Genomic DNA, 17,066 nt, shown 5'->3' with positions numbered 1-17,066 from the left:
TTCGCGAACGCGTACGCGAGTGCCTCGAATATTTGTCGTAACACGGCAATACAGTCCCGCTTAAAATGATAATGGGAGAAATAGTAGCGAGAGTAGGCGAGGGGCAGCATAGGAGAAAGCATAGAACTTAAATAATTCAGTTTAGAAAATGGAGTGGAAGCTGTTTGAAGAGTGCCAAGGCCATTCCCGTGAATGCGATATTCATGAGACGAGACATCTAGACAGAGTTTTTTTTTGTTTATTTCTTGGCCAGCGGTGACACAGTGAGCACCAGAGAAGGAATTGAATGGCCCGTCAGAAGTAAGCCGGCTAATTTGCATTATTCGCGGGATCAAAGAAGTTCGTCGTGTTTGTCTCGAAAGTCGAAACGAATCGAATGGTATCGGCCTGATTGAAAATTCGATGGAGACGCGTCGCGAACTGTTCCTTCGTTCTTTGCTTTTACGTCTTACCGGGTACGTTTCTCGTTGCTTTCGTAAATAGACGTATCTCCCGAGACGTATCTCTCGAGTGCGTTTCTTTTCTCCGTGGAAAAGCCGAAATATCCCGGGGAGAAAGTTTACAGAAGCAAAATTCAACTTGCGCTATGGTTTGCGCGGAAACTTTTCCACGGACAATAACGATTTCCATAGAACGATACAGCCAGACAATTTTTCTTTCCTCGCAGCTGGTGTTTACTGCACCAAGAATAATTTAAACGCTTGATTATTCTTTGTAACTACCATCGTTTCTTCGTACGAAAAGTACCATAGAAATCCAGGAGTTCTGGGGGGAAAATTATCTATCGTGCATGGAACAGTTTCAACGTACCAATTCGATGGCAGTTTACATGAAACATTTTCAAACATTTTAATATTTAGGATTACAATTTTTATACTTGTAATGTTAAAGTAGTTTTCAATCTAGTGTCCTCGTTACTCGAGGATAACTATTTTGGACAGAAAGGTTTATATACAAACAATACTTCATTCAATTTTTTTTTATTTAATGGTTTAACGTCGTATCAACAACCTACATGGTTGTTAGCGACATCGACACAATTAACAATACTACTTTCTTCAATGTTTAGTGTTTAAAACTGTACAATTCTATTTTCCATCGACGTGGAAGACGTAAATATGTCACGAATAAAAGGAAGCTTCTAATTTAAATCTCCATAGAAATATTCATAGTGTGGTTAATACCTGGTGAAGTGCAATACAAAACTCGACGATGTCAAACAACGACAAATGATTTTGAACAATTAAAAATTGATTTTGACAATGTCCGTTTGAAAGATGAAATAATAATTTGAATTTAAGTTTGTGGCGTCGCCTCTCATGCTCGCCACCAGAGGGACAGCGCTCTCACAAGCGTTCGACTGACCCCTCAGTTACTATACAGGGTGTTCGGTCATCCTTGGAAAAAATTTTAAAGGGGGATTTTAGAGGCCAAAATAAGACGAAAATCAAGAATACCAATTTGTTAATGGAGGCTTCATTAATAAGTTATTAACAACTAAATTCAATAATTTCAAATCGTTCTGGAAAAATTATTTTCGGTTGCGGGGGTCAATTACAATCATTTTTGGTGAATAGGCATACCCCCTAAATCTTACCCACTTTCGAGAAAAAAATTCGAGTAGCTACTGAAATTTTTAGACGAAATTAAAATATTTAAAATCATACTAAAAAAATTATATTTAGTTACAGAGGTAAATTGCAATCATTTTTGGTCATTACACATACCCCCAAAATCCTACGCATTTCCGAGAAAAAAATTCATTACCGAACATACAATGACCATAAATGAAACTTCATACCTAATTCCCTGAAATTTCATGGGAATCTTTAAAATGTCATAACTGCTAAACGGATTGGAGGATTTCAATTTTTCAACATGCAAACAGCGCGTACTTTAGCGGGGAATATTAAAAAATTCGAAAAATATTCGAAAAGTTATTCGTTGCGTTCACAAAATGAGAGAGATCCCATAAAAATGGTCCAATTTTGAAACAACTATAACTCCTGCCATAATGAATATATTTCACTGAAATTTAGGGGGGAAACTAGAGTTCGTGGATACCTACGAAAAAGTATTAAACAACTTTCCTGTCCAGCGCCAATCAAATTTATTAAACATGAAAAACGAATTTCTAAAAAAATCGACAGGGGTAGGTGCCTATCGACACAAAAAAAATTTCAAATCTTTCTGGAAAAATTATTTTCGGTTGCGGGGATCAATTACAATCATTTTTGGTGAATACACATACCCCCAAAATCCTACGCACTTTCAAGAAAAAAATTCCTTACCGAAAATATAATCTGTGGCCTGAAATGGTTCCCCGAAATTTCATGCGGATCTTTAAAATTTCATAACTTCTGAACGGATTGACGGATTTTAAAGTTTCAAAATGCAAACCACGCGTATTTTGGCGAAGAATATGTAGAAAATCCAAAAACGTTCGAAAAGTTACTCCTTAACTCCGTAAAGTGAGAAAACACCCATAAAAATGGTCTAATTTTCAGACAGCCATAATTCCTACAATAGTGAAAATATTTCAATGAAACTTTTTTCTGAAGTCGAGCACATGGGTAGCTACAAAAAAGTATTAGACAGCTTTTCCGTAGGGTGTCAGACAAAATTACTAAAAATCAATGTCGAATTTTTAAGAAAAATCGACGGGGGTTCTGAAATTTTTCGGCGAAAATATAAATTTCAAATCGTTTTGGAAAAATTATTTTCGGTTGCGGGGTTCAATTACAATCATTTTTGGTGAGTAGACATACCCCCGAAATCCTGCGCAATTTCGAGAAAAAAATTCAGTACGAGCGGAACTTTAAACGTTAATAACTTTTTAACAAAGGTCTTCCAGTACACTTGAGAAACCTGAAAGTCAAACTTTCTGATATTTACAAAATCTGCGCTAATAATAGCAGTTTCAAATCCCCCCGTAGCTTCAAACCAAAAGATTTATTGGGAACGTTAGTGTCATCATTTTTGTGGCAGCAATACTTATTCAAATTGCTGTTAAGCGCTTGGGTTGCAATCTATACTATTATATAAAGAGAGAGCCGATTTTTATGTTCGCGCAAAACTCAAGACCTATTGAACCGATCTTCCTCAAATTTTGACACGTTATACCTGCATACTCTAGGACGGACATAAGCTATGTAGCATGCCTCAGAAGCGCGTTATTAACATGTAATTTATATGCAAAGATTTCATGTGTACGACTGTTTGGCAGACCACGTGACCCCTGTATACGACAGTCTACTTGCGCGCGCATGCGCGTATTCGGCCCGCGCGATACCTCGCCCGTAGCAGTACTGCGATGTTACCGCCAGGTGGCGAAACTTCTCGAGCGCTTTCTCGCGAGAGAATTGCATTATCGCGGATATATATGTCAGGACGATCGTATGGTCATAAATTGGTTTTGCACAAGGTCGGGCGAAGCCGAGAGGGGGCATGCTAGTAAGTAATACATGACTTCAAAGACTCCTCAAACATCACCTTTTCGATATGCAATGGTTGGATTGGACACCATTTTTACTGTGTTTATTGTTATGTAAATGGTCCTCATCGGTGAACACGATGATATTTTATGGTTTGTGCGTTTGATTTGAGAACTTGTCTCTTCGATGGACGATTTGTATCTGTTTGACTGATGTGTCATCGCCACTGACCACCAACACCTTACATTCTTCTAACCTTCACTGATTGGTCCTCACTAAATATTGACGATTACCAATCGATGAACTTGGGTTAGAATAAGTATCCCTCCTCCAGTTCTTAGAATGTTCCAGTTCTTTAGAGTGTTTGACGAGGTTGGTGGCAGTTTGTCGACATTGGAAAATTCCTCCAGGTGTTCTTAAGAAGTTCTTTATGACACATCTTGGGCCATTGAAGACGAGATAAGCGACTTTGCAGTTATAGGAGGTATAAACTGCGCTTACTCTCGTTACGACATGGTTTGATGATTTAATTACACGCTGAACGTAAATGAAAATTTCTAATCTCAAAAACACCCTTCTTCTACCTTCGTGTCATAAATTGTATTGTCGAGATCAACACTGTTCTAAACCTTTCAATTGTTTTTTTTTATTAAGAATATCACATTTAAACGAAAACGAAGTGACAATACAATTCTACTTTAGCATTTCGTAGTTCTACTGCGTCTCTTCCGTGACTGTGCTTGGAAACTGCTGCTTAAAGACAAAACTTGTAAACCTCTTTGATAATTCCACTTCGTTATTCCTTGCATCTTCCCATTTCCCAGAAAGATATAACAAAACGGGGGAAACTGAAGTCAGTTCATCTACAAAGGACAGGAATTACCTTTCACGGAGTCGATCGGTTTATCTCAAAATTGTTTTGAATGCAGCAAATTGAAAGCTGACACGATTACGGGTTCCTTTAATTAGTTGAAGCAGATATTTGACTTTGGAACACAAATATTTTATAAACAATTATTATTTGCAATCACAGTGATACATTACGAAACTAGATTTAGTAATAACTAGACTGCGGATGTTTACGCATTTATGGGAAATTTTAATTTTCAAAAAACTACAGAATTTAGTTAATATGCAAGAATATAAGAAATACTTCAAGTAAGGTACGAATTATTATATCTAGGGGTTGAGTCAACCCTCTACAAAGCTCCAATTTCATCAATTTTATTAATAAAAATATGAATTTGCATGAAGATCCGCAGTCTAGTAATAACCAAGCAGTAAATTCATAATTTAGAGTTGTTTGTTTTTTTTCAATTGTAGGTAACATGATTAGTACGATAACACGGTTTTCTAATTTTTTCAATTATAAACGAGTTGTGAAATGAATTGTGAAACTATAATATTTATCAGAAACATTTTTGAGCCACACGTTTCCTATTTATTATGTATAAAATAATTATGGATTAGAAATTAAAATTATTAGGTCAATTGAGGTAAACAAAAGAAATTCAAATTAGTTTAGTTTGATTACTTGGGAGGTTGAGTTCAATTTACGAATCATGTAATCATTTTACGAATCATTACTATACGATGGTGAATCAATAATGATCCACAATGTTGTTACCAATTTTATTTGATTGCAACTAGAACGTCGTCAGTGGCACTATTATTATTCAACATAATCCTGTTGCTTTTAGTACAACATAAAATCTTAACAAATAACTTGATTATATGTGCAATGACATTGAAACTAAACCAATGAAATAAAAACTAAAAAGCTAGCCGATAGCTGACTGGCGAAATCACGTATACAGGATAGAAATGTTCAATTTACGAATCATGTGATCATTTTACGAATCATTACTGTACGATGGTGAATCAGTAATTATCCACAATGTTGTTACCAATTTTATTTGAATGCAACTAGAACGTCGACAGTGGCACTATTATTATTCAACATAATCCTGTTGCTTTTAGTACAACATAAAATCTTAACAAACATAATAAGTTGACAATATGTACAATGACATTGAAACTAAAGTCAATGAAATAAAAACTAAAAAGCTAGCCGATAGCTAACTGGCGAAATTACGTATGGAGGATATAAATGTTCAAATTACGAATCACGTAATCATTTTACGAATCATTACTGTACGATGGTGATAATTGGTCAATAATAATCTACAATGCTGTTGCCAATTTAATTTGAATACATCTAGAACGTCGACAGTGGCACTATTATTATTCAACATAATCCTGTTGCTATTAATACAATATAAAATCTTAACAAACATAATAAATTGACAATATGTACAATGACATTGAAACTAAAGTCAATGAAATAAAAACTAAAAAGCTAGCCGATAGCTAACTGGCGAAATTACGTATGGAGGATACAAATGTTCAATTTACGAATCACGTAATCATTTTACGAATCATTACTGCACGATGGTGAATCAATAATTATCCACAATGTTGTTACCAATTTTATTTGAATACAACTAGAACGTCGACAGTGGCACTATTATTATTCAACATAATCTTGTTGCTTTCAGTACAACATAATATCTTAACAAACATAATAAGTTGACTATATGTACAATGACATTGAAACTAAACCAATGAAATGAAAACTAAAAAGCTACCCGATAGCTAACTCTTCTGAAATGTACAATTTACGTATCACGTGATCATTTTACGAATCATAACCCTAAAACCGTTTAAAAGCGAGTGGAATGGTCGGAATGATGAAAAATGGCGCGAGTATTTCTATCTGTTCTGAAATGTTCAATTTACGAATCACGTAATCATTCTACGAATCATAACCCTAAAACCGTTTAAAAGCGAGTGGAATGGTCGGAATGATGAAAAATGGCGCGAGTATTTCTATCTGTTCTGAAATGTTCAATTTACGAATCACGTAATCATTCTACGAATCATAACCCTAAAACCGTTTAAAAGCGAGTGGAATGGTCGGAATGATGAAAAATGGCGCGAGTATTTCTATCTGTTCTGAAATGTACAATTTACGAATCACGTAATCATTTTACGAATCATAACCCTAAAACCGTTTAAAAGCGAGTGGAATGGTCGGAATGATGAAAAATGGCGCGAGTATTTCTATCTGTTCTGAAATGTTCAATTTACGAATCACGTAATCATTTTACGAATCATAACCCTAAAACCGTTTAAAAGCGAGTGGAATGGTCGGAATGATGAAAAATGGCGCGAGTATTTCTATCTGTTCTGAAATGTACAATTTACGAATCACGTAATCATTTTACGAATCATAACCCTAAAACCGTTTAAAAGCGAGTGGAATGGTCGGAATGATGAAAAATGGCGCGAGTATTTCTATCTGTTCTGAAATGTTCAATTTACGAATCACGTAATCATTTTACGAATCATAACCCTAAAACCGTTTAAAAGCGAGTGGAATGGTCGGAATGATGAAAAATGGTGCGAGTATTTCTATCTGTTCTGAAATGTACAATTTACGAATCACGTAATCATTTTACGAATCATAACCCTAAAACCGTTTAAAAGCGAGTGGAATGGTCGGAATGATGAAAAATGGCGCGAGTATTTCTATCTGTTCTGAAATGTTCAATTTACGAATCACGTAATCATTTTACGAATCATAACCCTAAAACCGTTTAAAAGCGAGTGGAATGGTCGGAATGATGAAAAATGGCGCGAGTATTTCTATCTGTTCTGAAATGTTCAATTTACGAATCACGTAATCATTTTACGAATCATAACGCTAAAACCGTTTAAAAGCGAGTGGAATGGTCGGAATGATGAAAAATGGCGCGAGTATTTCTATCTGTTCTGAAATGTACAATTTACGAATCACGTAATCATTTTACGAATCATAACCCTAAATCCGTTTAAAAGCGAGTGGAATGGTCGGAATGATGAAAAATGGCGCGGGTATTTCTATCGTTGGTCTTTGGCGCGTCGAATGTGGGCCACGCATAGAAAAGTTATATCAGTAAAGTGGACGGGAAAGTGAATGCTTGTCGATACAAAAAACGTACGACGAAACAGGGCGTCGTACGAACCGCTGACAATCTCGAACGTTTACCCAGGGACCTCTTTCCCGGAGTTGCAGTTTGATTCGACCAATCGTAGAATCACGATAGTCGGCAGACTTAAATCCCGCACGAGCTATCGTTGCCTGATAGCTTTTCGAAGCTATCGGTTCCCGGCTGTCGTCGTTCTCGTTAGATCCTTTCCTTTATAATTCTCTCTTCTCCCGACGCGTCGCCCCCTGTCTACCAATTTCTCTGGCCTTCAGATTATTTTTACTGCCCTCGAGAACGTTCCAGGCGAAGTTTCCGCCCGATGGTTTTGAAGTTTCCTTCGAAGAAATCTGATTGCACTCGATAATGAAGTTTCCGCGAATCACGGATGTTGTACCTGTCCGAGGGAAATAAGAAAAGTACGAGAAAACGTTAGGAAACACGGAAAAGTCTTTCGTAACGATCGAATTCGGAAGGAAGATTGCTCTCTGCGAACGCTTAATAACTCTTTCCGGTAATTTTCCTTTGCTAACGGACCCTTTTCCGATTCAATTTCGCCCCGCTACGTGTTATTGTTTCGCTTTGAATTTCTGCGGAATCGAAATTTCTTTCAAATTTCACCTTCGAGTTCTCCCCTCGTTCAGCTCTCAGAACTAATCGAACTTGTTAAGAGTAAAAAGGAAAAACTCTCGTCGTCGAGAAATATATCCTTCTTTATTTAGTGTAAACATATTACTATAAAGTATACTTCTTTATATATTATAAAGAAATTATTTATTTACATTAAATATTTTTATTAACCATTTTTCTCCCAAAATCTCACCATTGTTGAAATGTCGTAATTAATATATTTATGAAAATACGGTTTCGTTTATAGGATTATTATTTTGAGTTAAAACAGTATCAAGAATACCAATTTGTTGATTGAGGCTTCGTTAAAAAGTTATTAACGTTTAAAGTTCCCCACGTACTTAATTTTTTTCTCCAAAATGCGCAAAATTTCGGGGGTATGTCTATTCACGAAAAATGATTGCAATTGACCCCCGCAACCGAAAATAATTTTTCCAAAACGATTTGAAATTTTTTTTTCCCGTCGAAAAATTTCACACCTTCTCGATTTTTTTTCTAGAAAGTGAATAGGATTTCGAGGGTATGTCTATTCACCAAAAATGACTGTAATTGCTCCCTACAACCAAAAATAATTTTTGTAGAATGATTTGAAACTTTTCAATTTTCAGGTATGGTTAGACATCATATTTTCAGTAATGAATTTTTTTCTCGAAAATGCATAGGAATTTGGATGTATGTCTAATGACAAAAAGTGATTGTAATTAACCCCTGCAACCGGGAATAATTTTTTTAGAATAATTTGAAATTTTTTAATTTCGCCAAAAAATTTCAGTACATTCTCGAATTTTTTTCTCGAAAGTGCGCAAGATTTCGAGGGTATGTCTATTCACGAAAAATGATTGTAACTGCCCCCTACAACCAAAAATAATTTTTGTAGAATGATTTGAAACTTTTCAATTTTCAGTTATGGTTAGACATTATATTTTCAGTAATGAATTTTTTTCTCGAAAATGCGTAGGAATTCGGAGGTATGTTTAATGACCAAAAGTGATTGTAATTAACCTTTGCAAACAAGAATAATTTTTTTAGAATAATTTGAAATTTTTTTAATTTCGCCAAAAAATTTTAGTACTTTCTCGAATTTTTTTCTCGAAAGTGTGTAGGATTTCGGGGCTATGTGTATTCGTCAAAAATAATTGTAATTGACCTCTGTAAATGAAAATAATTTTTCCAGAACGATTTGAAACACATGAAATTTCAGGGGAATCATTCTTTCCCGATCAGACATTATATTTCTTTTAACGAATTTTTTTCTTGAAAGTGGATAGGATTTCGGGGGTGTGTCCCTTCACCAAAAATTATTGTAACTCACTCCCTCAACCAAAAATAATTTTTTTAGAATGATTTGAAAGTTTTCAATTTTCAGGGTAACAGACAGTTATGATTAGACATTATATTTTCAGTACTGAATTTTTTTCTCGAAGATGCGTAGGAATTCGAAGGTTTGTCTAATGACAAAAAGTGATTGTAATTAACCCCTGCAACCAAGAATAATTTTTTTAGAATAATTTGAAATTTTTTAATTTCGCCAACAAATTTCAGTATTTACTCGAATTTTTTTCTCGAAAATGCGCAAAATTTCAAGGGTATGTCTATTCACCAAAAATGATTGTAATTAACCCCCGCAATCGAAAATAATTTTTCTAGAACTGTTTGAAAGTTTTTTTTGTCGAAAAATTTAGGCACCTAATTAGATTTTCAGTAAGGAATTTATTTCTCGAAAATGCGTAGGATTTTGGGGGTATCTGTAATGACTAAAAATGATCGTAATTGCCCCTTGTAACTAAATATAATTTTTTTAGTATGATTTTAAATATTTTAATTTCGTCTAATAATTTCAGTACCTACTTGAATTTTTTTCTCGAAAGTGAATAGGATTTCGGAGGTATGTGTATTCACCAAAAATGATTATAATTAACCCCCGCAACCGAAAATAATTTTTCCGTGAATGATTTGAAATTTTTGAATTTAATTTGTTAATAACTTTTTAACAAAGCCTCCATCAACAAATTGGTATTCTTGATTTTCGTCTTATTTTGGATTGTAGAATCTCCCATTAAAATTTTTCTCAGGGTTGGCCGGACACCCTTTATAGAAAGAATGAAACGAAGCAGAAATATTAAAGCTAATATCAACGCCAGTAATATCGTAATGCTCATCGTTAACGAAACAGTTTATCAAGTAATTTGTTCAATAAATTCGACCTATTTTTTTCAGGGCATTCCGACGTTAATCATTGCTATTTCTGGGATCGATGACGCAGCGTCAGTGGCGATCCACGGAATCGTGAAGAGTATCATGTTCTCCCATGATGCGCTATGGTACCAAATCCTCCAAGGCCCCATCGCCATTATCGGAGGCTTAGGATTCGGTGTCCTGTGGGGCTGGCTGGCCAAATACGTTCCAGAAAAGGGCGACGTAAGTACTCTCGTTTTTTAGCAAGTTCCTTTCGAACGAAGGGGCAATCTTACGACTGCGATTCCCGTAAAATTCGAAAACTGTGAGATCGTCACTTTAAAAGTGTTGCACGAATATAACATTTTCTGAACGAATATGACATTGATCTTGCCATAAACCTTTCGAAACAGTAATGTCTGGGCTGTGCATGGTAATCACCCAAAGCAATGACTCCGGTAATTACTGCTAGGGTTATACAAAAAGTGTTCTACAATCCACAATACTTGACATTTATCTCTCAAAATTTATCATCACTTAAATATATATACTTTCAAAAAATGAAGTAAAAAAAAATTGATATTTTTGAGGTCTCACATGAGACTCCTCCCTTTAAGTACAAATTCCTTGAGTCGTATGTTTGAATAGGTATCATAAGTCAGAGGGTGAAATTATACATATATTATGGCGTTGCAAGCAACGTGAGGTGAATAAAATCCATCGAGACCCATATAAAATGTTTATTGTATCTATTTATGCATTTATTCGACGACTTTATTGCACTAAATTGTACTAGGTTGTCTCATTTGCTCCAGAATTTTCGTGTAATTATATAATAACTGCGTCAAAGTTTAAGTAAAAATTCCTTGAGTCGTATGTTTGAAAATATCATAAGTCACGGGGTGAAATTATACATATATTATGGCGTTGCAAGGATCGTGAGGTGAATAAAATCCAACGAGCCCCATCCACGGACAAAGATTACCCATCTTCTTGTCGCGGACTGTATAGTCCGAACGTAGTAAAAGGAATCGTTGCCAAATCCTCGAACATGTTTCGTCACCCCCGGCCAGACTAATAGGTCTTTTAATGCCGTTTGCGATGTTCGCCGCGAAGTTAAACGCGTTTAACGGACCATGCGACTCTCAACTTTTCTGATTTATCGACCAAGAAGAAATTCTTCTGACAGATTGTTACTCGACGATAACGAAATAACTGCTGATTTTATGGAAACCATGCCATATTGGCAAACACGATTCTGCGTTTAGCATTTATAAAATGGAGACAGCAGCAACGTGGATGAAACAAAAACTTTCAATACATCAGTAATATGCGATAGAATTAATGTTGGGGTTTTGAATAATTCCACTTGCACACATAACTCAATATATATTTAGTTATCACACATAATACAGATATATAATAAGTAATAAGCATAAAAAATACAGACTCAAATAAGCATACGCCTAAGCATGACTACATGGCGCATACTAAGATGGCGCTGCGGTGGGACGAGCAAACCCCCTTCAAGATTCTAATTTCCAGCTCATCCTAATTTAATTTCATTGAAAATTCATTGTCTAAGATTGAAAGTATTTGTTAGTTAAGATTTCAATTTTATCAATAGGATCTAAGTCCTAAGTACGAGTACATGGCGCATACTAAGATGGCGCTGCGGTGGGACGAGCAAACCCCTTTCAAGATTCTAATTTCCAGCTCATCCTAATTTAATTTCATTGAAAATTCATTGTCTAAGATTGAAAGTATTTGTTAGTTAAGATTTCAATTTTATCAAGAGGATCTAAGTCCTAAGTACGACTACATGGCGCATACTAAGATGGCGCTGCGGTGGGACGAGCAAACCCCCTTCAAGATTCTAATTTCCAGCTCATCCTAATTTAATTTCATTGAAAATTCATTGTCTAAGATTGAAAGTATTTGTTAGTTAAGATTTCAATTTTATCAAGAGGATCTAAGTCCTAAGTACGACTACATGGCGCATACTAAGATGGCGCTGCGGTGGGACGAGCAAACCCCCTTCAAGATTCTAATTTCCAGCTCATCCTAATTTAATTTCATTGAAAATTCATCGTCTAAGATTGAAAGTATTTGTTAGTTAAGATTTCAATTTTATCAAGAGGATCTAAGTCCTAAGTACGACTACATGGCGCATACTAAGATGGCGCTGCGGTGGGACGAGCAAACCCCCTTCAAGATTCTAATTTCCAGCTCATCCTAATTTAATTTCATTGAAAATTCATCGTCTAAGATTGAAAGTATTTGTTAATTAAGATTTCAATTTTATCAAGAGGATCTAAGTCCTAAGTACGACTGCATGGCGCATACTAAGATGGCGCTGCGGTGGGACGAGCAAACCCCCTTCAAGATTCTAATTTCCAGCTCATCCTAATTTAATTTCATTGAAAATTCATCGTCTAAGATTGAAAGTATTTGTTAGTTAAGATTTCAATTTTATCAAGAGGATCTAAGTCCTAAGTACGACTGCATGGCGCATACTAAGATGGCGCTGCGGTGGGACGAGCAAACCCCCTTCAAGATTCTAATTTCCAGCTCATCCTAATTTAATTTCATTGAAAATTCATTGTCTAAGATTGAAAGTATTTGTTAGTTAAGATTTCAATTTTATCAAGAGGATCTAAGTCCTAAGTACGACTGCATGGCGCATACTAAGATGGCGCTGCGGTGGGACGAGCAAACCCCCTTCAAGATTCTAATTTCCAGCTCATCCTAATTTAATTTCATTGAAAATTCATCGTCTAAGATTGAAAGTATTTGTTAGTTAAGATTTCAATTTTATCAAGAGGATCTAAGTCCTAAGTACGACTGCATGGCGCATACTAAGATGGCGCTGCGGTGGGACGAGCAAACCCCCTTCAAGATTCTAATTTCCAGCTCATCCTAATTTAATTTTATTGAAAATTCATCGTCTAAGATTGAAAGTATTTGTCAGTTAAGATTTCAATTTTGTCAAGAGGATCTAAGTCCTAAGTACGACTACATGGCGCATACTAAGATGGCGCTGCGGTGGGACGAGCAAACCCCCTTCAAGATTCTAATTTCCAGCTCATCCTAATTTAATTTCATTGAAAATTCATCGTCTAAGATTGAAAGTATTTGTTAATTAAGATTTCAATTTTATCAAGAGGATCTAAGTCCTAAGTACGACTGCATGGCGCATACTAAGATGGCGCTGCGGTGGGACGAGCAAACCCCCTTCAAGATTCTAATTTCCAGCTCATCCTAATTTAATTTTATTGAAAATTCATCGTCTAAGATTGAAAGTATTTGTCAGTTAAGATTTCAATTTTGTCAAGAGGATCTAAGTCCTAAGTACGACTACATGGCGCATACTAAGATGGCGCTGCGGTGGGACGAGCAAACCCCCTTCGAGATTCTAATTTCCAGCTCATCCTAATTTAATTTTATTGAAAATTCATCGTCTAAGATTGAAAGTATTTGTCAGTTAAGATTTCAATTTTGTCAAGAGGATCTAAGTCCTAAGTACGACTACATGGCGCATACTAAGATGGCGCTGCGGTGGGACGAGCAAAACCCCTTCAAGATTCTAATTTCCAGCTCATCCTAATTTAATTTCATTGAAAATTCATTGTCTAAGATTGAAAGTATTAGTTAGTTAAGATTTCAATTTTATCAAGAGGATCTAAGTCCTAAGTACGACTACATGGCGCATACTAAGATGGCGCTGCAGTGGGACGAGCAAGCCCCCTTCAAGATTCTAATTTCCAGCTCATCCTAATTTAATTTCATTGAAAATTCATCGTCTGAGATTGAAAGTATTTGTTAGTTAAGATTTCAATTTTATCAAGAGGATCTAAGTCCTAAGTACGACTACATGGCGCATACTAAGATGGCGCTGCGGTGGGACGAGCAAACCCCCTTCAAGATTCTAATTTCCAGCTCATCCTAATTTAATTTCATTGAAAATTCATCGTCTGAGATTGAAAGTATTTGTTAGTTAAGATTTCAATTTTATCAAGAGGATCTAAGTCCTAAGTACGACTACATGGCGCATACTAAGATGGCGCTGCGGTGGGACGAGCAAACCCCCTTCAAGATTCTAATTTCCAGCTCATCCTAATTTAATTTCATTGAAAATTCATCGTCTAAGATTGAAAGTATTTGTTAGTTAAGATTTCAATTTTATCAAGAGGATCTAAGTCCTAAGTACGACTACATGGCGCATACTAAGATGGCGCTGCGGTGGGACGAGCAAACCCCCTTCAAGATTCTAATTTCCAGCTCATCCTACTTTAATTTCATTGAAAATTCATTGTCTAAGATTGAAAGTATTTGTTAGTTAAGATTTCAATTTTATCAAGAGGATCTAAGTCCTAAGTACGACTACATGGCGCATACTAAGATGGCGCTGCGGTGGGACGAGCAAACCCCCTTCAAGATTCTAATTTCCAGCTCATCCTAATTTAATTTCATTGAAAATTCATTGTCTAAGATTGAAAGTATTTGTTAGTTAAGATTTCAATTTTGTCAAGAGGATCTAAGTCCATAATTTTAATAGCAATTATGAGATAAATCTAAACGAAGTTAACTGTTAATTGTCTTCCAACGTATTCAAGTCGGACTGCATTTAATGCTCTTCTCAAGTACAAAACATAGAGGCTTCTCTTGACAAGATGGTTCCAATTAATCTTTCACGACTCTTGTAAACGAGCGACGTTTATTTGCTGTCAAAAAAAAATTTTTTTTTGAAACTTCTAAATTAATTATATAAAATTGCACGAATAAATAAGTAGATAGAAAAATACATCAGTAATATGCGATAGAATTCGAAACAGAAATATAAATATGTTTACAACTCATTGAACATTTATGACACTCTCAAAAAAAAATTCTTTTTTTAAACTTCTAAATTAATTATATAAAATTGCACGAATAAATAAGTAGATAGAAAAAGAAAAAATTAGTACTCAGAAGATAGTACGTGCAGAAAGTTGATTAAAAATAAAATAAATCATATCGAATTTAGTTTGTCTTTCTCCAAACGAAAAAGTTGATCTCAGTTTTCAATTTTTTAATTTAATTTATATAAACTCATTTGGACATAAGTTGTTTAAAAAAAAACTTTTCTGAAATTTTAATATAACTAGTTTAAACGTTCGTGTAATTTCCATGGTAGAAATTTATCAAACGCTGGACAGCTTCACAAAATTGCAATCTCTTCGTCAGGTTCATAAGTTCATTTATTTAGGTTTAAGGATTCAATTAACCGAGGAGTTCAGAAGTGCGACGAGTTCATTTATAACAGTCCAAGAGTTCAATTAGTTTACGTTAATAATTCAAATAGTTCAAAGTTCAGCCTCTGTCGCAAAAGTTCAGATAGTTCAGATGCTTGAAATTGACCTAATGCAGTATCTAATTTCTAACTTCCCTATCCAAGATGTTATCGCAGTGGAGTGTTACAAGTGCAGATAAAATCAGGAGGATGATAATGATTGGATGATTTTCAGAACGTATCGTTCATAGAAATCTGGTCAGAGTTATTTTACGATTATATTATTGAAATCGTTGAATTCTATTTGAAACAATTTTCTATCGATACGTTCGTATTCAGTGTAAGAATCTTAACACTTTACCGACCGGTAGCGGTTGATTAATCGGATATCGGTCGGTAAACGTCGACCGATAAAACAGTTGATTAATAGGCTATCGGTCGGTAAGCGTTGGCCGGTAAAACAGTCGATTAATAGGCTATCGGTCGGTAAAGTGTTAACAGAGAAATGTCAACAACTAATTGTTTTAAATTCAGAGAAATTTCTTATTTAGCACAATATGAATGATATCTTATCGAGAAATTAAATTTTTGACTATGGCTAAGTAGTTGATCGACTAAATAACGTAAATCATAATTTTGAGTTGCGTTATTAAATTACAGTGAAATGTATCAAATATTTCTCACGGTTTAATAAAATGTGACAATATTTTGTTCGTCGATTTTTTAAGTAAAAAATCTTAAATTTAAGAAAATAATACTTCGATTTTTACTACGGATTGTTACATTGTTTTTTTTAGGAAGAAGTCTGATTTTTTATATTTTTGAGTCTTTTGTAAAGCATCATAGTCATTTAAAATTTCGAAAAATTTAAAAAAAATTTAAAGTTTCGAATTTATACATACCATAAATGAACTACAGCTTTTGCTATACTAATATATTGAATACTAATTATGTACCATTGGTGTCCCCCTCAAATAATAATAATAATTTTTTAGATTTTTCTGAAAGCGAACTGCCTTAATTAAAATCACAATACCGATAAAACGGATAATTAAAAATTGATCCCCCTTTCTACGGCGTAATATCGTCCCCATTATACACTGAGTCGACTACAATATTTAATGAAAAATTAATTTTGTCCATTCTTTAGCAATTTTTTTATGAATATAAAACCATTTAATAATAGTGTAACTACAACAAAATGGAATACAGGGTGTCCAAAAAGGTTTGAAGCTTAAACTGCGCGTTAATAATAATAAATAGATCAAAATAAGTTCATATAAATGTCCAAAAATATTTTATTGAAAAGATTAAAGTTTTTAAAGATATTTTTGATTTATTATGACTAGACTGCGGATGTTTATGCATTTATGGGAAATTTTAATCCTGAAAAAACTACAGAATGCATTTAATATGCAAAAATATAAGAAATACTTAAGGTAAGATACGAATTATTATATTTAGGGGTTGAAACAACCCTCTGCGAAGCTTCTGTTTCATTAATTCTATTAATAAAAATGTGAATTT

General features: G+C 34.7%; 1 protein-coding gene across 1 annotated transcript in view; it reads left to right on the top strand.

The window, feature by feature from the left end:
- Positions 1-17,066, top strand: part of LOC122403624 (sodium/hydrogen exchanger 9B2) — a 221,689-nt gene that overhangs the window by 29,858 nt on the left and 174,765 nt on the right. The window contains exon 3 of the mRNA XM_043407241.1: positions 10,310-10,510. Within this exon, the coding sequence (XP_043263176.1) occupies positions 10,310-10,510 (201 nt within the window). The remainder of the gene's footprint in view (positions 1-10,309; positions 10,511-17,066) is intronic.

This window comes from Colletes gigas, unplaced genomic scaffold, assembly GCF_013123115.1.
Source record: "Colletes gigas isolate AHSC1104 unplaced genomic scaffold, ASM1312311v1 Colletes_gigas_Sc00064, whole genome shotgun sequence".
NCBI lineage: Eukaryota > Metazoa > Arthropoda > Insecta > Hymenoptera > Colletidae > Colletes > Colletes gigas.
Note: the sequence above shows the minus strand (reverse complement) of the source record. Positions and strands in the feature narration are given on the sequence as shown.